This window comes from Lissotriton vulgaris, chromosome 11 (assembly GCF_964263255.1).
Source record: "Lissotriton vulgaris chromosome 11, aLisVul1.2, whole genome shotgun sequence".
NCBI classification, from domain to species: Eukaryota; Metazoa; Chordata; class Amphibia; order Caudata; family Salamandridae; genus Lissotriton; species Lissotriton vulgaris.
The window spans coordinates 935,719,910-935,744,972 of NC_141699.1; the positions used below are offsets into that span (position 1 = coordinate 935,719,910).

Sequence of the window (25,063 nt, forward strand, 5' to 3'; positions counted from 1 at the left end):
GGGACGACTCCTGGTGGCCCCCCGCCCTGGGAACTGCACCCAAACCGACAGACCACGCACGCAACCTGGGCTTCATCCTGGACTCCTCCCTCTCCATGACCAAGCAAGTCAACGCAGTCTCCTCGTCGTGCTTCAACATCCTGCGCATGCTACGGAAAATCTTCCGGTGGATCCCCACCGAGACCAGGAAGGCTGTCACCCACGCCCTTGTCACCTGCCGACTGGACTACGGCAACGCCCTCTACGCCGGAACCACCACCAAGCTCCAGAAGAGACTCCAACGGATCCAGAACGCCTCAGCCAGACTCATCCTCGACATCCCACGACACAGCCACATCTCCGGACACCTAAGAGACCTGCACTGGCTCCCGGTCAACAAGAGAATCACCTTCCGTCTCCTCACCCACGCACACAAAGCCCTACACGATCAAGGCCCGAGCTACCTCAACAACTGCATCAACTTCTACGCTCCCAAACGACACCTCCGATCAGCCAGTCACGCCCTCGCCGCCGTCCCCCGCATCCGAAGAACGACAACAGGAGGAAGGTCCTTCTCCTACCTGGCCGCCAAGACCTGGAACTCCCTCCCGACCGACCTGCGCCTGACCCAAGACCACCTCGCCTTCAGGAAGAAGCTCAAGACCTGGCTGTTCGGGCAGTAGCAGTTTCTCCCCCCCCCCCCAGCGCCTTGAGACCCTCCGGGTAAGTAGAGCGCTCTATAAATGTCTATGATTGATTGATTGATCTATGGGCTCCACTTTTAACAAATGTTTTTAATAAAATTGCTCAATCAAAAGCACCATCATCTTGGAAAACAACTGTAATAGTTCCCATATATAAAAAATTGGCAAGGTTCATCCTGAAAAACTATAGACCTATCTCCTTAATAGACTCTACTGCAAAGCTAATGGGCAGATTGATCTTAAACAGACTAGAGGACTGGACACTGGAAAATAATGTTATTATCCCATCCCAATTTGGCTTTAGGAAAGGGAAGGTACAGTAGATCAGTGTCTGAACCTCAGTCTAATTATGACAAAATGCACGGCTGCAAAAAAAGGTCATCTCCATTTAGTCTTCATGGATCTGTCCGCAGCCTTTGATTGCGCGGCACAGCCTAGGCTGTGGCAGTTCATGGAGGAGATGGGTATTGGCCTGAAGATTATTAATATTATTCGTGACCTGTATACAGATTCTTCAGCCTGTGTTCGCTATGGGAGGAATGGTGAGTGCACAAGACCATTTAAAATTGCAAGAGGCGTGAGGTAGGGGTGTGTTCTCGCCCCCTTCCTGAATAAAATTGAATTTAGGCTATGTTTGGGATATTTAGCTACTGAATTGTGTGTGGGAAATTGAGCTTCAAAATCTTGAAAGAAGGATGAGTGACTACAACATGATTTCAAGTTTAGGACTTTATAATAACATTTAACTAAATTACTGCAAATATTATTGCAGAAACTACAATTTTGTGTACTCATTAAAATCACTGTATCCCCTTCTATACCACTTACCGCAAATCTTTTCATTTTTAGACAATTTAACAAAAATATAAAATGATGTGATTCTCCATGTGCATTTAATTGAGAATATTGTGTAGTAATTTAGTAAACTGAAATACATTCAAAAGCTTAATAGTACCAGCTTACAATATGTTATCATATTTCATGTCAAAAAGGTGGGAAAACAAACTTCTGTGAAGAAAGCCATCTTTATGGACTGCGGAATCCATGCCCGAGAATGGGTCTCGCCTGCGTTCTGCCAGTGGTTTGTAAAAGAGGTCAGTACACGGATCAGAATAAGTAAGCCACATATGATGATCTTTGCTTTAGTCTACATGTGTTATCACTATTGTTTGTGAAGTTGATTTGAATGAAGAAAAGCACTATTTATAATTTTGCATATCCACATCCAATCAATTAGTGTAATTTAACATATTTTAGTAAAGCAGACCTTAGCATTCTTCTTCACACAACATTAAGAACCAAGACAATTTAATAACATTCACACTCCTCAGCAAGATGTTTGATTTTGTGATCTTTTCGGTGGGATACCAATATGGAAGCAATGCTTCATCAAGCCATATCTGTCCGTGACAAGTCTTGTAATCTAAAAACTGAATAAATACATATATTTGTGTGAATGGATAAGATCATTGTTTCCTGGGTACCATCTTCGACTGTGAGTTGAAGTAAAATACATTTTCCAGGCCTTGAGGAAAACTCATTGATTGGCATCCAAACTCATTGATGAGGCTATTTCAGAATGTGATTGTTCATCTATGATGCAAGTGTACAAAGGAAATTTAAGAAATATACTCACTAGAATTAACTTTGCTGTACTGAGAACTTTATTGTTGTAACTTTTCAGGTAAGTGTGCAAATGTGCTAGTTACGTCAGAGAGACTTGTGCAGTTGTTATCCTTCTAACTAGCATAGGGATGCTCTCTCATATTTCAAAAACATGTAAGGGAGTTGTTCCACAGCTTTTACAGAAAGAGCACATCATGAGGTAAATCCAGACTCTAGAATATCCATCCTTTCACAAGATTGTCTGTAATCCTTAAAAAGTTATTTGTATCACAACTGCAACACCTCCAGGACATTCTGGATCCACAATAATGTTATTACTGATGCTGTCGGAGGAGGGAAGAGGCTCTAGGAGCTGTATGATGTCATGCTGTAGCATCATGAGATGAGTGTCATCTGTCATTGCAACTCTTACTGGATATCTCAAAAGTCTTAGATAAAATACATTCAGGTCCTCTTTCCTCTCAGCTGGACAGGATACCGTGGGATATGGCGGACTCATTTATCTAAAACTCCACTGCTCACACCAGCAGTCCCTAGCAGAATTTACTTTTCTATTACTTCTTTTCAAAATGTATTTGCTCTCATTTAGAGAGATTCATTAAGACTTCAGAAGAGTATTTCACTTCTTTTAACAACCTTGTATCCCTATGAGTAGCCAATCATAAGTAGATAAGTATTATAGTTGATATATAATGTGGAATTTAATAGCATAGGGGGTGATTATGAGAATCAATTCCAAAATAGACCTCCTACTACTATGAAAATGTCCCATGTGCATCCTTCTACTGCCATCCTGTTACACATTTTTTTTTTAAACCTTTATTTATGAAATGCACATTACACAGCGTCTGCCTACAACCCCTCAGGGCCGGCCGCTATGACACATATTGAAAGAATAAAGAAGGACAGTACACTTTTAAGGCGATCACTGAGCGCACATTATAGCGTGGAGCATAAAACCGTACTAAAAGGATATTAAAGGTTTAATTTTATGATTTTGTCGAAGAAAAACAACAACACACAAACACATGGTATCATACTGGCAAAGGTCATAAGAGGGGGGGCGGAGGGGAAAAGGAGTAAATATAGAAAGGAACGAATCTGGCAAGGGGGGGCGATCATGAAGGAAGAAAGGATACAGATGATATGGGAAACAGAAAACGGAACGCCAATCATGGGGAGGAGGGGACAGGTACCTCGTAATCAAGTGGAGGGGAACAAATATCGCCACGGTATGAATTCCACTGTGCCCAAACCCTGGACCATTTCCTGGGACGACCCCGTGCCTCATACACCATCTTTTCTCGAAACATGCACCAGTCCATGTTATCTTTCCAGGCACTGAGTCGTGGTGGTCTGGAGGAGCCCCAGAGCTGAGCTATGTCCCTCTTGGCAACCATGTTGCCCAGAGTGACCCAGAACGTCTGAGCAGCAGTACAATCTGTAGGTTCCCACACATTGAGCAAGCAACGCCGGGCCTCAGGAAGGAGGGGGTCTCCAGTGACACGTCCCATCACATCGTGCACCCTGGACCAGAAGGCCGAGACAATCGGGCATTCCCATAGAACATGGAGAAAAGTACCATCCATACCACACCCACGCCTACACCGTCCATCCATCACAAGCCCCATTCGTACCAGTCGCATACCAGTTACATAGACACGGTGGAGGATCTTTAGCTGGACAAAACGGAGCCGAGCCGGAATAGCCACCTCCTTAGGGGAAGAAACAGCCGACTGCCAGTCCTCATCGTCTAGTTCAAGCCCGTCCGCTGTCCAGGAAGCACGAAGTTTCCCCAGCTGGTCAGCTCTGTTGTTAATGAGCTTCTTATATATTAAGAAAATCGTACTATCAGGGACGTGGCCGTCTAGGATACGATCCTCCAGCGGGGAGGATTGTGGAATATCCGCCCCGGGGGAAAAGGCGGAGGACAAGGCGTGTCGAACCTGCATATACCGAAAATACTCCCTATCATCAAGCTGGTATTCCAGTTTCAGGGCTTCAAAGGACTTCACAGTGCCCCTGGCCCAAAGATCCTCCACCTTACTGATCCCAATCATGTCCCACCTGTCAAACCCTTTTGTCTGCCAAAGGTTGCCCAATCGATCAGAGTCATACAATGGGGTCATACGCGTCAGCTTGCCACTCCAGCCCGTAGCCACAGTTGCATCCCTCCAGGCCCGCACCGCACACTTCGTAGGACCCGTAAGGAGACGGATTGGCGACTTCGAGTACAAAGCCCTATTAAAGTTGCCACCGGGCAGTAAACATTGGTCCAGGGCAAAGGCAGGAGCGGGTTCCGATGAGTACGTTACGTGATTAATGGCGCTCAGGTGCGAGGCCCAGTAGTAACGTCTGATATCTGGCAAAGCAATACCGCCGTCGTACCAGGGAAGGGTGAGCTTAGACAGTGCAATACGGGCACGACCGTCCCAGATCAATTGCCGCTGTAAACTTTCGATCTTGCGAAAGTAACGAGCAGGGACCGGGTCGAAGAAGTTCTGCAACGCATAGAGAAACCGGGGGAGCGACATCATTTTAAAAAGCGCCGCTCGGCCCAACGAAGACAAGGGCAATTCACGCCATCGCCTCACATCTTGTTCGAGACGGCGGAGCGGAGCATACAGATTCCGTTCATAACGCACCGCAGAGACCGTAGAGACATAAATCCCCAAATACTTAAAACCGTCATCCGCCACCAAAATTGGAAACCTACGAGGCAATGGCGGCAGAACCCCGGCTATGACATAAACACAGGATTTGGTCCCGTTGATGACCAATCCGGAGTTCTTACCGAAGGATGTAAGAACGTCGAAGAGCACGTTCAAGGACTTTTGAGGGGAAGTGAAGTAAAGAAGGATGTCGCCGGCATACAGTGAGACGCGATCCTCTAGATCTGGCGCTCACCGGATCCCTTTAATCGAGGGTTCCGACCGGAGCCACGCCGCAAGGGGTTCAAGTGCCAACGCAAATAGAAGCGGGGAAAGCGGACATCCCTGACGGGTGCTGCGGCCCAACGGGAAGGGGTCAGAACTTCTGCCATTTACCACGACCTGAGCCAGCGGTTGTTCATAAAGAAGCCTGACCCACGCAATAAAGTTAGGGCCAAAGCCAAACTTGGAGAGGGCCGCCCAAAGATAAGGCCATTCAATGGTGTCAAAAGCCATCGTAGCGTCTAGGGAGGCCACCACCGCAGGCTCCGTGAGAGTTGCAGCTCTCGCGAGAACACCATGAAGCCTACGCAGATTGAGGGCTGTGTTCCTATGCGGTATGAAGCCGGATTGATCCGGATGGATCAGGTCACAAATCACCGTCAACAACCGATTGGCCAGAACCTTGGCCAGGATTTTAGGTTCTGCATTTAGCAGGGAAATGGGGAGGTAGGAGGTACAGCGATCATGAGGCTTGCCATCCTTATAAATGACAACTATAGTAGCTAGGCGCTGTTCAAGCGGAAGGACTCCTGCCTCGAACGCGTCTAGAAACATGTTGCGCAGATGAGCGGCTATCTTGTCCGGACGAAGTTTGTAAAGCTCGATGGGCAAACCATTGGGCCCCATCGCCTTGCCCGATCGCAGAGATCTGATAGCAAGGGCAATCTCATCCACCGTAAAGGGAGCCTCCAGAGCCAGGCCCTCCTCCTCCGAGACACAAGGAAGAGCTATATCACGCAACAGCAAGCGGGAATCAGCCTCATCACGATCACTTACCGGGGTATAAACCTTCCGGAAATGATCAACAAAACAGTCAACAATCTCACCGGGGTCAGACACACTTTCACCAGGCTCGCGAACAATAACGGGCACAACGCGATTCGCTCTTTCAGCCTTATCCAGCCACGCCAGGAGTTTGCTAGCTTTGTCACCCACATCATACAGCCGGCCCAGTTGATTCGCTCGCATCAACTTAGCAGCATCGGTAACACAAGCCCTGTAATCCGCCTGTTTCAGCTCCAAAGTGTGTAATAGCGCAGGCGTGTCATCCCCACCCAGCTCACTTTCAAGCGCTGTAATTTCAGTCTCGAGGGCCAGAACGGCCTCCCTCTTAGCCCTCCGTTCAGCAGCAATAAGAGACAGTGCGGATCCCCGAATGACTGTTTTAAAGGCCTCCCAGAGAACCGTAGGGGAGGTCACTGAACCCACATTTTCATCAAAGTAACAGTCAATAGCCTTCACCAAGTCTGAGCGGAGCCGGGGGTTCCGAAAGTGCCAGGGGGGAACAGGGGGAACTCTGTTACCAAAAAGACCACCCACAGATATCTTAATCAGCAAGGGGGAATGGTCCGAGATACCCCGGGGGAGATGACGAACCTCCCGTACCAAGGATAGGATAGAAGCCAGCATAAAGAAGTAGTCTATCCGAGAGAGGCTGCCATGCGCACCAGAGTGGAAGGTGTACTGCGTCTGGGTAGGGTGCAGCGAACGCCAAACATCCACCAGACCAAAAGTTTCAGTCATATCATTGAGCCACATCTGGGACTGCGGCAGAACTCTAGGGGGCAGTCGATCACATTCGCCAGACATCACAGAGTTAAAGTCTCCGCCCATGATCAGCAGACCATCAGGGAGACCAAGAAGAGTCTTGCCAAGATCGGCACAGTGGTGGCCTGCAGCCCCGGGGGAATATACACAACCACTAACACAATTGGCTTTCCCTCCCATCTCCCGGAGACAGCAGCATATCGTCCCCGATCATCTAGGACAGTATCATCAATCTCAAGGGCCAGGGAGGATTTAACCATTATACCCACTCCCCGGGACCCGGAGGTGAAACCAGCATGGGCGGCCAATCGGTAGCCCGACGGTCAAGAGCTTTACAGGCATTACCGATCAAGTGGGTTTCTTGGAGGAACACGACATCAGGGACATGGCGCCTTATAAATTGTAACACAATACCGCGTTTAATCCTGTCACCCAGACCGTTGACGTTCCAAGAAAGAACCTGCATCTCACCCCCCCCCCCATCCCAGGAAGAACGACCCAACCCAACCCCCTCCCATAACCACAGATCCAGAATACTTGCAATCAGTAATATACCATGAAAAAAGAGAAATAACAGAAATCATAGAACACAACCAAGTCCCCACAAACCACCCCCAACCAAGAACCCGTTACAACACCCCCCACCCTGCACCCCTGCTGACTAAAAAGCCCCCCCCAAACTGCAGTGTGCCTGTCGCCCCATCTGATCTACACAAAGAACCCCCCGAGGAGGAAGGGAGAAACCACCCGTACCCGCACCACCACGGGCACAATCATAAAGCATACAATATAAGTTACTCTGTAAAGTTCATAGTCTCAAGTCGGACCACTGGGGGCCCACGTTAAGCCTGGGCCGTCGCACCACCTTCCGCGCCGCCAGGGCCTCCACTCTCGGTGTCATCTTTCGGCAACGAGTCCAACCAGTCACTAGCACGATAAGGCTGATCGAAGAAATAGGCTCGTTCTCTGAACTCAATCCGCAAGCGAGCAGGAAACAGCATTGCGTACTTCAGTCCCAAATCCCTCAGACGACGCTTCACTCCAAGGAAACCAGAACGTTGTCGTTGCACTTGGGGAGTGAAATCAGGATAGATCGAGACAGAGTTATTATCGTACTTTAACGGGCCGTGTTTACGAGCGGCCTGCAGGATAGCGTCTCTGTCCCGAAAGTGAAACAGTCTAGCGATGATAGGCCTCGGAGGGCCCCCTGGCTTCACCTGACCACCTGGGAAGCGATAGGCACGCTCAACCGCAAAAAACTTGCTGAGACCTGCGGGAGCGAGTTTAGCGACAATGAGTTCCTCGACCAGTAAATCGATCGAGGTGGCACCATTGTCTTCCGGCACTCCGACCAAGCGTGTGATGTTCCGCCTGGCCCTATTATCGTAGTCTTCCATGCGTTTGAGCAAAAGGTCGTGTGAGGAACGCAAATTCCCTATCTCGGATTGTGCCTCCGCCATGTCCGTCACCAAACTCGATGCCTTTAAGTCCAATGCCTTGACCCTCTCGTTCGTCTTGGCCAAATCGGCTCGAATAAGAGTAATATCCACCGCCACCGTGTCTATCTTGGACACAATGGCCTCGTATTGTTGACTCATATCGGCCTTGAGTCCTGAAATGGCGGCCAACAGGTCCTGAAGGGACACCTCTGAGGAAGACGACATGTCAGTCTTCGGGTCCTCCAAGCCATGACTGGCAGCGCCGGGGGAACCTCTCGGTTGGGTATAGCGCTCGATCATGTTGGACTGGATCGACCCCCCGCGAGAAGTGGTCTTCCTGCGTTTCTCCGCCTCAGGTTTCGCCGCCATGGTATATTCAGCACCAGCCAGGGACACCCGGGTGCAGCGGGGTGGTGACGAGTCTCAAACCCCAAAAGTCTAGGTTCACGAGAGAATGCCACGGGCCACCTTGCCGGCACCAAGAAAGAAAGCGCTCACAGTGAGAGCAGCAGACCAGGATAAAGTAGCAGGTCCCAAGCAGTCAGAGACGAGAGGGCTGGAAACCGAAAGTGAAAGTGGCACACCACCAGTGGGGCAGATGTCAGGCAGCCGTTGTTGTTGCATTACAGCTCGGCCATACTAGGCAGCAGAGACCCCGGTCGCGTTGGGGGTTAGGCCAGAAAATTGGAGACGATGTAGAAATGGTCCCCGAGGTCCGATCTCGACCAAAAAAGGATCGACGGTATCAGTGAGAGTAGCACTTCAAAAGCCCGTCGAAGTGACCAGGATATCTGCAGGATAGATCAAGAAGGGTGGCGCGGGTCTCAGGAGCTCTCTGCTCACGCGACCATCTTGGATGCCCGCGTAGCTCCTCCTCCTGTTACACATTTCTAATTCACAAAACACACCCACATTCACCCTTGTCATCCAGGTGAATTTTACCCTAGGTCAGGCCTTAGCAATATTAGGCGCAGGTCTATATAACCTCCAGTGCGCTTGTAATTGTGCTTAATCTCTTTCACACTCACTGTTTGTCAACTAATGAGTCTCTCAGTCGGTGTTGGGTCAGTGTTGTAAGCACCTGCCAGTTTCTCCTCGACTTGTCTGCTCCTCTCTTCATCAGTCATGCCTGCAGTGATGTGACTGGTTTGGACTGTTGATCGCTGCTTGGGAAAGTACTGGCATTCTCATTGTTTGTCTGGCATGTGAGTGGTGCAACCCCACGCATACTCTTCCGGTCTGGATTCGGGCACTAATGTAACGACGGGCCTCAAGCAAAAGTTAAGGTGTCACACAGGCCTCATTAGTTTAATGGTTCCTTGGCTCAGGTCATGTCACAATATCAAGTTGGGAAGTGACTCAGATCACACCACACCTTCACAATTTGGGGAGATTGGCTCAGGTCATTCCAAGGTTTCATGCTTCAGGCACTACTCAGCTCAGATCATGGTATGGATTCACACTTATGGCACAGCAGCTCGGGTCACTCCACAGCTTGACAATTCCTAAGTGGAATCCCAAGGGAGAGTCTGGTGTCCACCGAGGCATACAGAATGCTCTCTTCCAATTCTGTAGACCCCCTCACACTAGGGTCCCTCTGCACCTTGCTACTCTTCGACAATCACTCCCCTGGCAGAGTTGGCAAGCTCCTTACCTTGCTCAGTTGGTATGTTGGCTTCTGGGCACTTCAAGACAGAGGTGAACAGATATACAGCAACAGATAGACTGCAGTGATATTCTCTCACCTCTGAGAAACTGGCTGTCAGACAGATACCAGTTCTGGTTGAATAGCAGTCCTCTGGACACTCTTTGAAGCACACCCTTCCTTGGTCAGGCAGAACTTAGAACATGAGCAGCCAGTTGATCAGTGGAACAGACTTTTATACATTCAACGCAGACATGAGATGTGGATTCACCATTTGTACTCTCAGAACTATTTTATTATTATTATTTTATGTATTTATCTTATAAAGTGCGCTGTCACCTTGCAGGCATCCTGGCGCTAGGCATCTCAGAGGACAGAAAAGAAATGTGTTAATACAAGACAGACAACTATGTCTTGGGGAACAACCAGGTTTTCAAACTCCTTCTAAATGGGAGGAGCTCCTTCATTTGTCTGATCTCCCACGGGCGTTCATTCTAAAGTTTGGCCGCTGTCACCCCAAAAGATCTACCACCTGACCTGACTTTTCGAAACCTCGGTACATTCACCAGTCTCGCTGATGAGGAGCGAAGCCTTTTCATCGGGACATACCAATCAAATTTTTTCCGCATTAGTGCAGGACCCAGCCCATGAAGGGCTTTGAAAACAAGGCAGAGAGACTTGAACTGAACTTTCTGTCTAAAAGGGAGCCAGTGCAATTCTGCCAAGGCCGCAGATGAGGAGGACCTTCTGGGTAGTCCTAGAACTAACTTGGCCGCCGCTGACTGGATCCTCTGAAGTCCATCCAAAAGGAACTTCGGAGAGTCAAGCAGCAGGGCATTACAATAGTCCAGCCTCCTGAGAATCATACTACTTGCCACTAGCGCACACGCCTGAGGGGGCAGCAAAGGAAACATTTTCCGCAAGGATCTGATGATCACAAAACAGCAGGCCGACGTTTTTGTAACCTGGGCTTCCATAGTAAGTTTATTATCAAACACAATGCCCAGGTTACGGACCGTTTTAACAGGCTGGACTGCGGTCGAAGTATCACAGGGCCAAAAGTTGCTAAGCAGGACATGAGGAATCCTGTTTGCTGAACAGAAAATCACCTCAGACTTACCAGTGTTAAATTGTAATGAGTTGTCCTCTCCCTCAAAGGAGAGAATCAACTGCGTGCCATCAGCATAATTTACTATGTCAATATTGTATGCTTTGATGACCGCAATCAGGGGTTTCAGATAAATATTAAATAGAATAAGGCTGATTGCCGAGCCCTGTGGTACACCATGCAACATGTTGGAGAAGGCAGATCAAAAAGTAGGGAGGGACACCGCCTGCTGTCTGTCCTGTAAAAAGGATCAAAACCATCGTAAGACACAGCCCCTCACCCCAGCCTCGCTTAATCTCCTTAGCAGGATCTCATGGTTGACTGTATCAAAGGCGGCAGACAGGTCGAGCAGGATCAGCACCGCTGCCTGACCCCTGTCTGTCCACCTCTGAAGTTCATCCATAACGGTCACCAAGGCCGCCTCAGTACCGTGGGCTGGCCGAAATCCAAACTGTACCTCCTCCAGTAAGTTATGTTGCTCCAGGTGCCTAGAGAGGGAATCACCCCCCTCCAGGTTTAGGAAAATGACCAACACAGTTACACTGGCTGAGAAAACTACCTTTCCTCCATATTGAGAAATAGGTCAGACTTTGAGTATTCAAAATCTATCCCACAGGCCTCCATTACTGTGGCTTACCTATCCACCCCATGCATGTTCCATAACGGCCATACAGACAAACATGCACAGCAGACAAGTGAAATGGTATGGCTAGGACCTGGATACACGCACATACAGCAGAACTCTACACAAGTGGGCCAGTGGGCCTCAACTTCAGTGACCCAGATAAAAAGGTCAGATCACAGCTAGCATTCACAGAAAATGGCACACTGCCACCACAACTCTATGTGCTAAACCCATTACAGGGAGGAGGGCACAATTAATTTTCCCCTCCAGGTCAAAGGATGTGTACAGGATCTTACCCACCTCTAGGGAGTGGCCTAGGCTTTTGCACACACAATAGATTTAGGTGATGCTCAGACCAAAATCCAAAACCAGGATCCCGTTACTTGCATACAGATACTCCTGTTTAGGGAAGAAAGAGGTACACCCTGCAGGGGACGTTCGTGTCCACACAGCTTTCATTCAATTCAGTGCAAACTTTATTTGTGTGAAAACTCCTGTTTGCGCCCACAATAGGATTCATATTCTAGAGGAATATCTGGTACAAATTTGTGTGGTCAAACGGTACACATTCTGTACACACTTCACAATGGAGCAATCATGCACTATAAGCATATTATCCTCTGTTCAAAGGATACTGTTAGAAATTGGGTCTCTAGTTGGCAGAGTTAAGCACCCTGCCCAAGTAGGTACCACAATCCTAGTCAGGGTAAGTCAGATACACACTTTAAATTAACCTGTGCTCACCCTCTGGCAGTTTGGCACAGAGCAGTCAGGCTTAACTAATGTGTAAAGTGTATGTACAACACACTCACACAGTAACACAATGAAAACACCACCAATAGACCACACAGGTTTGGGCAAAGAGAGAACATTTATCTGAGTAAAACAAGAACAAAATGACAAAATCTACGTAGTTGAAGTTTAAATATTATTTTTTTAAGAATAAATGCAAAACAGTGCTTAGAAGTCAATAGCGCTAAAAGGTTTATCGAAGTTGCTAGGAACCTGGCCAAATCTAAAATTTAGGCCGACCACGTTGGCTGGCAGGCTGCCTACGAGACTCATGCAAGTCTTGCTGAAACAGTACCTTTGCATGGAGCAAAGCATTAACATCAAGAGCACAATGCGTTGGTTCTGATTCACACAGCGGGTTCCTGTGTCAAGCTCCATAGAAATGCAGACAATACATCGTAATCGAGCCGCACAGAGCATCTTCATCATGCCACACAGTCTGCAGAGCCTCTGTCATCGAACAGCATCTGCGTCGGCATAGAAAGAGGATGGGTTGGTTGCGATAACAGCAAATGTAACAATGCATTGGTTTGGTAGCACAGCAGCTCAGCATCCACCTCTGAGGACCAGGACTAAAGGGAGAACCTCAGGCAAGGATAGGACTCTCAGATTCAGAGTCCAGCACCACCAACTGAATTGCAGGAAGTCTTTTGTGTCCCTGAGACTCAAAAAAACAGGAGACACATAAGTGAGATATGACCAGAACTTGTCCTCACAGGGCAGAGATCAGCAGGCAGCAGGGCAGCTCAGCAAAGCAGAGACTGAGTTCCTCAGAACAGTCAGTCAAGGCAGAGCGGTGATCCTTACAGCACAGCAATACTTAGTCCAGCAGAGTTCTTCTCAGGTCCAGTAATATAGTGATTTGGTAGGGTCAGAGCCCCAGTACTTATACCCCCAATGTGCCTTTGAAGTGGGGGTGACTTCAAAGCAGCTCCTTGAAGTGCCCAGGTCCCCTTACATCCCAGTCTTGTCTGCCAGGTGATCTGTGGGAGGTAATCGGTCCTTTGTGTGGGGACATGACACAGCCCATTCAGATGTAAGTGTGAGCTCCCTCTCCCTCTTTCTGCCCAGGAAGGCTATCAGAATGCAGATGAATACACATAAGTCCTCTGCCACACCCACCCTTCCTGTGTTTGTGGCTGTCTAGAGGGAATGCACCAAGTGTAGTGTCACCCAGCCAGACGTGTATTGGAGACAGGATGCAAGGCACACAGAGCAGTAGGAGCAGAGAAATGCGCACTTTTTAAAAGTCACACAGAAAGGGGTTAGGCCCAAAGGACAGTTGCCAGGTAGGGCCGTTAAATGTAATACACAAAAAGGAACCTGGCTACTTCTTAGTTGACCTGCTATATGGTTTAAGCAGAGATCAAGAGAGACCTTTCGATTGATTTGGTTATTTATTTAACCTTTTCATTTATAGATTTTATATGTCTTTTTCATTTTTCGAAAACGTATGAAACGAGACAAACACTTATTCGTTCAAAATGAAAATACAACACAAATATTAACAACGTATAAATACTCATGACATAACTACATATAAAACACAAATATTGATACACCAATCATGGTTAACAACCAGGCAGAACCTTCTAACTATAATTCATTAAATCATAGAAGGAAAATGCCAAGCATTGTGAACAATAATACAAACAGTCGGGGTTATATTAACATTGCAATTCCCTCCAACTGTGAACAGCCAGCATATGACAATTCCTTAATGCAACAATAAAATTCTGGCAGGTTTCGAGACCCTTATGTACTCCAGGGGCTCTCCACAGGAATTCTGACTCATGAATACTGGTGTAACTCGTGTAATCTACAGGGATAGAAATAAAAAGAAGAATACGTGCTTATTCAAGCCCTCTTTATATCTGTACTAAACAGCCATACTAGATCAAATTGAATTACCTGATGGGTACCACTTTTCACCATCAGTGGTGCCCCTTTTGATTCAGAAGGAGAGCTTTATGAACAAGAATCCCTGTTGTGGGGATGAGCTACGCGCTGGTCCAAAATTGCCGCGTAGGCTCTCGGCTCCAACGTGACCGTCCTCCAGCCCTGACATCCTGTTAATTATCCTTCCCTTCAAGCCGATATATTGAAGGCGGAGTGCAAGCGACGCGCCTGGCGCCTACTCCGACCTTCAAGGACGTCGGGAACCTGAGTTACGGGCTCTGGAAGCTGCGGCCTACGCTGAGCCTGGGGCCGGGGACTAGAGTGATCATGGGGCCGCCCAGGAGTGCATAAACAACGCGGACCCGGACCAGAAATCGCCGGGAGTCGAGACGGCGGTCGGGCGCGGGAGCAGGAGAGAGGCAGAGGGGGAGGGTAGTGGTGCTTGAGAAGGTGCCCCCGCGCTGTCTCCCCATGGCGACCGGAAGGAAAAGAGAGTTCCCAGCGAGCAATTGAGGTGCGGGTCTGCCAGGCACTGGCTGGAGCTGATAATAGCTGATAATAACTGAGCCCCCAAGGGGACCGGGGGTGAGTAGGGGACTGCAATCTCTCCCCCACCACAAGACAGTGGGGGAGTGAATGATGTGGGGCCATAGACACCTGCCGGTGTTGACTAAAACAGGCCCGCAAGGGGGTCTGAGGAGTAAGAGGGGCCTTGTTACTGGTGGGGATCCCCCTGTTGGGTGTCTTAAAATCGTGAAGAGCCACAGCAGTAATCCACAACCCAGGAGGAGTTGTTTGGGGGAGGTCTCAGAATCGGCTCTGGTCCTTGCTGCTGGGGTGATCCAGGAGGTGCGGGCCCCCTCCCACCTGGCTAGTCTACTTCTGAGAGAGAGAGCCCATGCGAGTCTTTGAGGATCAACAGGGAAGACAATCCCACGTAGGGTCAGACGGACTGGAATGGCCAGGTGAGGCAGGATTTCGCATTAAGGTACATGAGCGCCCTGTGCCCCCCTGGCGAGAATCGCACAGATTATTCCCAGTGGGCAGGGAGCCAAGCAGAGAGCCCCCCACATGACAACTGACTGGTGCATTCGGCGGAGCATTCTTGGGGGTACCGATACCGGTTACACACCTTGAGCCACTCCACTAATGGTGACCAAACCGGACACCGAGAATCACTCTTCCAGGGCAACTAAAGGAATGAGGCAGGTCCAGACCAATAAGCTGGATGGGTATATTCTGCCCTAAGGCTCTCCAACAGATTCAAGACACACCATTGTGACGGGAGGAGATTCCTCGGGGCCCACAATGGAGCTGACGCTACTCGATGTTTTGGCGGCCATAGATGGGGTCAAATCCTTCCCAGGGAAAAAATGGAGTCGCTGGACCATAAGCTGGACACTGTTTCCATAGAAGTAAATCTCATACGCGCGGACCTCACCAACGAAAAGGTCAAATCACTAGATATAAAGACGGCCAGCCTGACAGATGATGTGGCGCAACTCCAGCAGGAAGTGTGTGAACTCAAATCTTTCCATGAAATGTCCGAGCGTAAGTTGGATGAATATGAAGGAAGAGCCCGGCATAATAATATCCGCATCTTAGGTGTGCCAGAAAAATCTGAAGGCCAGGACCTAGACCTGTTTGTTGAAGACCTGCAAACTCATCTCAAGCCCAAGGGGCTTAGTAAATTCCTCACCGTCGAGTGCGCGCTCAGGGTCCCAGGAGGGAGACCGAAGCCTGGTGTGCCCCCACGTCCTATGATTGTTAAGGTCCTGAACTTCAGAGAGAGAGACGCTATCCTACAGGCTGCCCGGTCGGGAGCCCCCCGACGATACGAGAATGCCATCCTCTCCTTCTTTCCTGACTTTACACAAATAGTGCAGAAGCAACGCCAGAGCTTCCTCGCAGTCAAGAAAAAACTTAGAGACCATGGGATAAAGTATGATATAATGATCCCGGCGCATCTGAGGGTGGAGATCGAGGGAAGAGCATGGTTCTTGGGTAGCCCTGAAGTCGCGTCTGACTGGTTTGACAGCCGTCCTCCCGGAGGCTCCAAGTCTCGGGACCGAGGTGGGGAGCAAACAACGCTGGAACAAGACTGAGATCAGGCGCCTCTGTTCAAGGACTAAACGTACACTGTCAGGTACTGGGGAATTGGTCTAGTGGTAGGATATCTGCCTATCCCCAGGGTGACCAAGACTGTAAAACGAAATGTGAGCTTCGAGGGACAACGTTATGTGGCTTTCCACGGGTTGGGGGGGTGGTGACGGAACACCAGCCTCCCTCCTCTTTACTACCTTTAGTTATATTGTAGTTCTAGTGTGTAGGGCGACAGGGACTCTGCCAGTTGGGGTTGGGCAAATGCCACGTGCATGGGTGCAGTGAGGGAGGGAGGGGGGTAGGGGCTCTATTGACGTTTATTTTTGAAGTTGTATTGTTTGATTGTTTGTTACTTCAACACTTTTGGAAAGCAGAGCAGAGATGGAAGGTCTTCTAAGGGGCAAGATGTTGAATGATAGGAAAAGATTAGGGGTCAGAGTGCTCAGTTGGAATGTGAATGGGCTTGGGGACAAACTAAAGCGGGGCATGGTCAACCAATTCGTTAAACGGCATGCCCCAGATGTGATCCTTTTGCAGGAAACGCATCTGATTGGGAACAAATGTATAGCTTTGCATAAGGGAGGATACAGACTGGTGGCACACGCGGGATTCACCACGGGGTCTAGGGGAGTCGGTATACTGATTAAAAATACGCTTCCCTTCACGATACAAAACACATGGACAAACAAACGGGAGGTATATAGGGTTCTCAGGCCTTTGGGAAGGGAAGGTCGCCACATTTGTCTCAATATATGTCCCCCCAGGCGTACAGACGGAAACATTTAAGGATCTAGGGGCAGTTTTCCTTACTCTCCCGCTAGGTATTCTAGTGTTGGGAGGAGATTTCAATTCTATCATATCCGGGGATCTGTATCGACATCCCCCATGGGTGATTAGGCCAGATCTGAAGTGGCTCCCTGCGTTTGTAGACACAGTGGGTCTAGTGGATAGCTGGAGGGCTCATAATCCTGATAGAGCACAGTTTACACATGTATCGGGGGCACACCACATCTTGTCTAGAATAGACTATATCCTAGTCCCGGCAGCACAGGCCATACTATTCCAGAGGTACGCCACCTGGAGCAGGGAATCTCGGATCACTCTCCCGTGTGGCTCCAATTGTGAATGTTGGTAGGGTAGCCCCATTAACGCATGGTATTTGAAGGATCCACATACTCGCAGAAGAATAGTCAAAGTCACAGATCATTACTTCCAAGAAAACAAGGACTCAGTGAGTTCTGCCCAGACAATATGAGAGGCTTACAAAATGGTGGTCCGGGGAGAGACGCTAGCCATAATAGCCGGAAAGAAGAGGGAGCGGCAGGCTGATCTGAAAAGAGCAGAAGAGGACGTTGTAAAAGCAGAGGTGGATTTTGCATGGGCAGTTGTCCTGGAGGGCCTTCACCTCCTGAGACTGAAGCAAGATGAGTTTCACAGTATTGCTAGGGATAGTGCCAGGGCGCAGAGCAGAGAGGTGCAGGGCAGAGTCTACGAACTTGGGGACAAAGCAGGAAGGCTGATTGCGTGGCTGGGTAAACGGGAGTGGGCATCTCGGATGGTGCCTAAAATAGAGGGGCTAGATTCCGTTCCTACACACAGTCTATACTACAGCTGACAGGTTCACAGAAGAAGAAAATAAGGAATTGTTAAGAGATATAAGACTCCCTACCCTCTCTGACGAAAACAGAGAATATCTGGATTCCCCTATTACGGATGATGAAGTGGCGCAGGCTATCCGGGGAGTGAACTCAGGGAAAGCTACAGGGCCCAATGGTATCCCAGTTGAATTATATAAACTGTATTCTAACAAACTGGCCCCCTATTTCTGGTCAATGTTACTAGAGAGTAAGGAGACGGGACTGTTGCCTTATGACCAATAAGTGGCAAATATTGTGGTCATACATAAGGACGGTAAGCCGAGAACTAGCTGTGCCTCTTATCAACCGATATCACTGTTAAATGTGGACCCCCAGTTCCTTGCTAAATTATTGGTGACGCGTTTGATCAAGGTAATCACCACTCTGATACACCCAGACCAATCTGGCTTTACGCCACATCACAATACAGCCCTTAACCTACGTCGGCTACAGGGAACATTGAGTAGAGCGTCCACAATATTGGAACCATCAGTTATAGTTTCATTAGATGCCACTATGGCGTTTGACATGGTTGAGTGGCCATATTTATTTGCGGTCTTAGACAAGTTAGGATTTGGGCAGGAATATAGTGGATGGATTTGACTCCTTTATTCCAGCCTGATGGCCCAGGTTGTGGTTAATAATTGTAAGTCCCCGGATTTTCAACTCAGTAGAGGTACCCGGCAAGGGTGCGCCTTGTCACCGCTCCTGTTCCCATTAGCAGTGGAGCCACTGGCGGCTTGGATCCGGCAGGACTGATCCATCCGCGGACTGCGTTGGTCGCCGGAATGGGAGGACAAGGTATCGCTGTATGCGGACAACGTCCTGCTGTATCTCACAAACCCTGGAGGTTCATTAATCTGCCTCCTTGATGTGCTGGCAATATTTAGAAGGTACTCGGGATTTACTGTAAACTGGCTCAAATCTGCGGTATTCGTTCTGCAGGGTGAACCGCCTATAATACCGAGTGGTTGCCCGATTCAAAGGGAAGGGTCCCGCTATCTAGGAATCTATGTGACCCTCGACTCGATACTCAGTCATTCCCAGAATCTAGATCAACCTCTGCAAATACTTAAGAACGACGTCGCGCACTGGAGATCTCTTCCTCTATCCATGCTAGGCAGGGCTGTCCTATTCAAAATGATGGCGCTCCCACGTTTTTTATATGCACTTCAAATACAATGGATCCAGTTCCCACATCCTATTTTAATGAAATCGAGAGTCTCCAGAGACAGCTCTTATGGGAAAGCAGACCACGCATTGCATTCACCAAATTGAACTTAAACTGGTATGATGGGGGAATTAGTCTGCCGGATTTAAAAAAGTACTACTGGGCGTCGCATTTAGCTGCGATCAACCACGGGATTTATGGGCGACCAGATGACCCCAGTTATGCCATGGACAGATGGCTGCTCCCAGGGGGGGACTACAATAGAGCGCTATACGCGAAGCCCTGTAGATACCCGCTGACTGCACCGACCGCACATGCCGTACATGTGTGGCATGCTGCCACCAAACACCTACAATGGGAGAATAAACTCACGCTTTCCACGCCACTATGGAGCTCAGAGAAACTGGGTAACCTCTGGAAATCCAAGGGGTTCGATAAATGGGACCTTATTGGGATCTCCCGAATCAAACACATTTGGGGAGAGGGTCCGATACAGCCATTTCTGACATTACAAGCACAGTATAAATTGTCAGACACTGAGAGCCTCCGGTACCTTCAGATCCGACATGCATTACTTACTCATGTGCCCAGAGGCACATTACATTTCCGGAAGCTTTTCCCCTGGAGGATAGAGTTCTTGATGGTCATCTTTCAGAAAAAACATATCCCTAATATATAGGAAATTGATCAACAACATCGAGAATCCGTTACCGGGTCTATGTCACAGGCCCAGGCATGGTCTGAATGGGAAGTGCGAAGAATGGAGAGTGCAGACGGGGGTGTGGGGAACTAGGAACGTTCATGCACATATTGTGGAACTGTCAACAGATAGAACGATACTGGTCAGACATTCATCGCATTCTGCGATCGGTATTGGGGGTAGACATTCAGCCGGAAGCTCGAAGATGCATATTAAATGTCTTTGAGCCTTCAGATCTTAATGCATACACCATGCAGTGGGCCATACTTGCATACATGGTCACAAAACGTAACATCGCACAGCTATGGTGAGCCAGTCAACCGCCTCAGGTGAGAAGGTGGAAGGAAGATCGGGACTGGTGTATGTACAGAGAAAAGTCAGTCTTCATAGCGAGGGGATGCCCTGGGAAGTGGATCAAGGTATGGGAAGTGTGGAACCAATAAAGAGGCGACATCTGTCTTCTTCCAAGCCGTCATGTGGACTCGGACATGCTTGATACCCCTTAAAGTGTCACATTTAATATTTGTGATTTATCTTGAATATTGTGAATTGTCTCTGTGATAGAAGAAGCAGCCTGCTTGGTTTTAATATGCTGTTATTTGGTCGGAGAATTTAATTAAAAGAATTATAAATAAAAATAAAAAAAAGAATCCCTGTTGTGTAAGGAACTGCTGTAAATAATATACATTAAAGATGTTTTAGTATCTCAGACAGCAGAACGAGGTAAACAAATGAAAAAAGCCTAAAAATGTTTGAGCATGTAACTGAGAGGCAGTTATTATGAAGCTTGAACTTGGCTCCTATCGTTAATTTCTACGAAGATGTCCTTCAAAATAATGTATCAGTCAAAGGGATTCAAGCATCTTTGGAGCAACAGTTTCCTTCAAGATTCAGCTTGAGTTAAATCTCACAGCGGGTAAAAATGCACGCATAATAAATCAAGTATGTACCTTAAAATCAGTTATTTTGGAACTTCAGCTTGAATCCTATCATACAGCGGCAATTTTCGGAACAAGACCTCAATCAAAAATATGTTCCTTCACTCTGCAACACAAACACGTATAGATTTCAATTTAACTAGTGCTCGTAAATGGCGCACGCTGCTTATACTTTGGAGCAGAGTTCTTATTTACTCGGCTGGAGGAACCATGCTTCGCTTCTGATAATCGTGGTGCGACTCAGGCAGCAACACGTATTTCCTGTAGGAGTATGATTTAAAGAACTACTAGGTACAATGAATTGTGGGCAACATACTTTCTGGTAATGGTTGTAGGAAGGGGGATACCTGACTATGATTACCCCCAACTTTTTGCCTAGGGTTAAGCTGGTTTTCGACTTAGTTGGCCTGGGATCCTGCTAATCAGGGCCCCAGGCTATCTGCTCTCACTGTAAAATGGACTCCATGTACTTTAGGTACATCTACAATTGGACATTGGGTCACCTTATGAGCCCCTGTATAGTATACCATAGGTACCCAGGGCATAGGTGCATCCAAGGCCTACCAGGGGCTGCAGCATGTATTATGCCACCCCTGGCTGGCCATCCACATTGACACAACTGGCTGATCACTCAGCTGGGGCAAGGTTGTGTAATCACCCCTTGCTTAGATATAGTATACCTATATCTAACCTTATATATAGACACATATACACCTATAAGTCACTCCTATGGCAAGCCTTAACAATCCTGGAGGCAGAGTGCTTGGTTTTATGTGAGATGGTGCTCTAGCATGAGATGAACCTGTCTGCAGCTTTCTGAACCATGTCCTTATAGCTGTTCTATGATGTAGCCATACCATATACTCTTAATTGTATTATCATCCTCGCGGTTGATTGTTAACTTTGGTTTGGCTTTATCAAAACATGTCGTGTAAGGTGTCATTCGCTTTGGAATACTACCCCCTCGCCAGTTCTGGCGACGGGGGTAGCATTCCACCCTTCTAGAGGGAGAAGACATGTTGTTCCTAGTTTTCAGTAGCTATCTCCTAGTCCATCAGTAAGTATTCCTAAAAGCACTAGTTTCCAATTCTTTTGTTCCCATTGTATCCCTATGGTAACTCGCGTGTTTAGACACTGCACACGCATCCCGTGGGCCTCCTGCTTTCTAATCTTTGGTAGTACAGCGCAGCCCCAGCGATTCCCTAGGCCCTAGGTCTATTCCTTGTTCGTGACGTGGTTCTTATACCATTATTTTAGTATATGGTTTTGCGTGCCCTAGGGCCCTACTGTATTTTCTGCAACTTATTGTATGATAATTAAGTATCTTGTTATGTGCTTGTGCCTCTGATCTCATAAAGAGTTCAAAGGGGTTGTGTTAGTAATAAATACATATATATTTTATATATAACGTGTGTGGTGTCCTTTCATTTGGTATTCAAGGGGTTACATATAGTAAAACAGCTGGCTTCACATGCTCTCTGAAGTTTTAGCCTAAGACTGCTTTGTCCATGCTACCACTAGAATAGCTGGTCTATAAGGTTGACTTTACAACCATCACCATAAGGGTTGCTTAGACTGATACATGGTGCCCACTAGAATAGTGGACATCACATATCAGGCAAACTTCTCACATTGGTGTGCAACGGTTGGGATAAGAGCTTGCTGTTGTTTTACCAATTGTAATCTTAAGATATCATTTGAAAGATCACATTAGGTACCTATAGGTACATATAACAAGTCTTATAATACTTAAGTTCTACTGAACTTAGCTGTTGTAGATTAAAGGGCCTAGCACACCCTGACTACAACTCCTAGAGAGGTTTAGTAGGAAAACACTTTGGGCCAGATGTAGGAGGCCATTTACCGACCAGTAATGGCCGATTTCGGCCGTTACCGACCGGTAAATGGGTATTTGTGATGTAGGTCGGCAATTTTACCAATTCGGTAAATTTACCGAATCGGTAAAATACAGAATCAGTATTTTTACCGATTCGGTAACTGCCAGATGTAGGTGGGACTCTTCTGAGTCCCACAGGCCTTACAGATTCGGTATTTTACCACCCAATCCAATTGGGTGGTAAAATACCGAATCCAGGTGTGCATGCACATGTGTGCATGCACACCTATGCCATGTGACAGACAGACATGCCCTTAGGGCATGTCTTTGTGCCACATGGCACACATGCCTGTATTTGGGGTGCTAAAGGGTGTCAAAGTGACACCCCCTGCACCCTTGCAGGATTCGGTATTTACCGAATCGGTAAATACCGATTCGGTAATGCCGATTGATTCCTATGGGCTTCAAGGCCCATAGGAATCAATGGGCATTACCGAATCGGTATTTACCGATTCGGTAAATACCGATTTTTACAGATTCGGTAATTCAATTACCGAATTTACCTAAATCACCCTCCTTCAATTTTACCGATTCATAAATACCGAATCGGTAAAATTCGGTATTTATGAGTCGGTAAAATATACTTACCTACATCTGTCCCTTAGTGTAGGTAGGTGCACACACCACACCTCACTAGATCATGTCCACCACAGCAGAGACTAATGTGTCTCTCCCTGTGGGAAGTGACCCTCCAAGGGCACCTTCTAGATATGAAGCACTCAACTTCCATGAGCAGAGACACTTGTGTACCAAATGAAGTTGAGACAGGGTTCTAACCCTACCCTCCAGCACCTGATAGAACTCCTAGAAGGATTTGATGTTCAAAAAGCCTCTAACCCAGGCGCTTCAGGTAATGCAGATGAGGGCCTACCCTCTACAGATGATGTCCCTGACCCTACTGTCATAGAAGATGAAGAAGAGGGATAGGAGGAAGATTCTGGGGAAGAGGTAGACACCAGATCCTAGTCAGAAGACTTAGTCAGGCTAACCTAAGCCTATATGGGGCTGAACATGGGATATCCCCATTCAGATCCCTAAGTGGACTTAACCAGAGGTATAGGAGGGGAAGATCCCACTCTAGGGAATCTCTCCAGTCCAATGCTTCTAATGGCTCTAATGCCGCTGTGCAGAGAAGGATGACTTACCCTCAGAGGAGAGAGCATCAGGCCAGAATGAAGGAAGTCAATCTGAGGATTGAAAGGGAAGAACTTGCCCTCGCCAAAGAGAGACTTGCTTTTGCTAGAGAGCAGAAGTTGAGTGGGTCAGAACCCACTGGTGGCAGCAATAACCCTAAGGATAAAGATAGGTCCTATGATAATAGAAACCTAAGCAAGTTTGTGCCTCCCTACAAAGATGGGGATGATATCCACAAATGGATACCTGCTTTGGAGAGGGCTTGCAAAGTACAGCAGGTACCCCAAAGTCAGTGGGCAGCAATCTTATGGCTCTCCTTTTCAGAAAAAGGTAGAGATAAGCTCCTCACAGTTAGTGATGATGATGCTAATAACTACAAAGTCCTGAAGAGTGCTCTGATTGATGGGTTTGGCTTAACCACTGAGCAATATAGGTTGTTGTTCAGGGATACCCAGAAGGCACAGACTCAGGACTGGACTGATTTTGTAGATTGTGCTACTAAGGCTCTGGAGGGCTGGTTATTGGGCAGCAAAGTACATGGCTATACAGGATTGTATAATTTGATTATGAGGGAGCAGATCCTTAGTAATTGTCAAAACCAGCTTCTACACCAGCACCTGGTGGACTCAGATCTGACCTCTCCACAAGAATTGGGTAAGAGGGCAGACAAATAGGTCGGAACCAGGATTAGGCTTAAAAATCAGGGTGGTGACCAGAAGAAAGATTCTACCAAGCCTCAAGAGAAAGGTGGGGATAAATCCAAGGACAAGTCTTCCCCAGGGCCCCAAAACTCCAATGGTGGGGGGGGGTCCCAAAACACTTTCTCTAGCCCTAAGAAACCTTATTGCCATATCTGTAGACAACCTGGCCACTGGAAAACTGACAGCAGTTGCCCAAAAGCCAACAATAAGGAAAATGTTCCCCCAAGCAATACTCCCAGGCCTCCTGTTACTATTAGTACTAATCCCCCAGGTGGTGGAAGTGCCCCAAGATTTTGGCTGGGTTTACTTTGGGAACTCAGGTGGACTCTGGCCTAACCAGGTCCCCTAACATAGCTACTCTTGTCTGTGAAAATGGCTTTGGGGTTTGCCAACTTCACTGCTTGTCCCAACACTTTGAGCAAGTACAGGCAGGAGCCCCTCATCAATGGCCAGAAAGTTGAAGCAGGGGCTAGCATCACTATGG

The 25,063-nt window shown here is 47.8% G+C and overlaps 1 protein-coding gene across 2 annotated transcripts in view; it reads left to right on the forward strand.

Annotated features, from left to right (window-relative positions):
* The window catches only part of LOC147683705 (mast cell carboxypeptidase A-like), a 193,770-nt gene that overhangs the window by 36,060 nt on the left and 132,647 nt on the right, over positions 1–25,063 (forward strand). For both annotated transcript variants that reach the window (XM_086944893.1, XM_086944894.1), the window contains exon 6: positions 1,676–1,777. In XM_086944893.1, the coding sequence (XP_086801019.1) occupies positions 1,676–1,777 (102 nt within the window). The remainder of the gene's footprint in view (positions 1–1,675; positions 1,778–25,063) is intronic.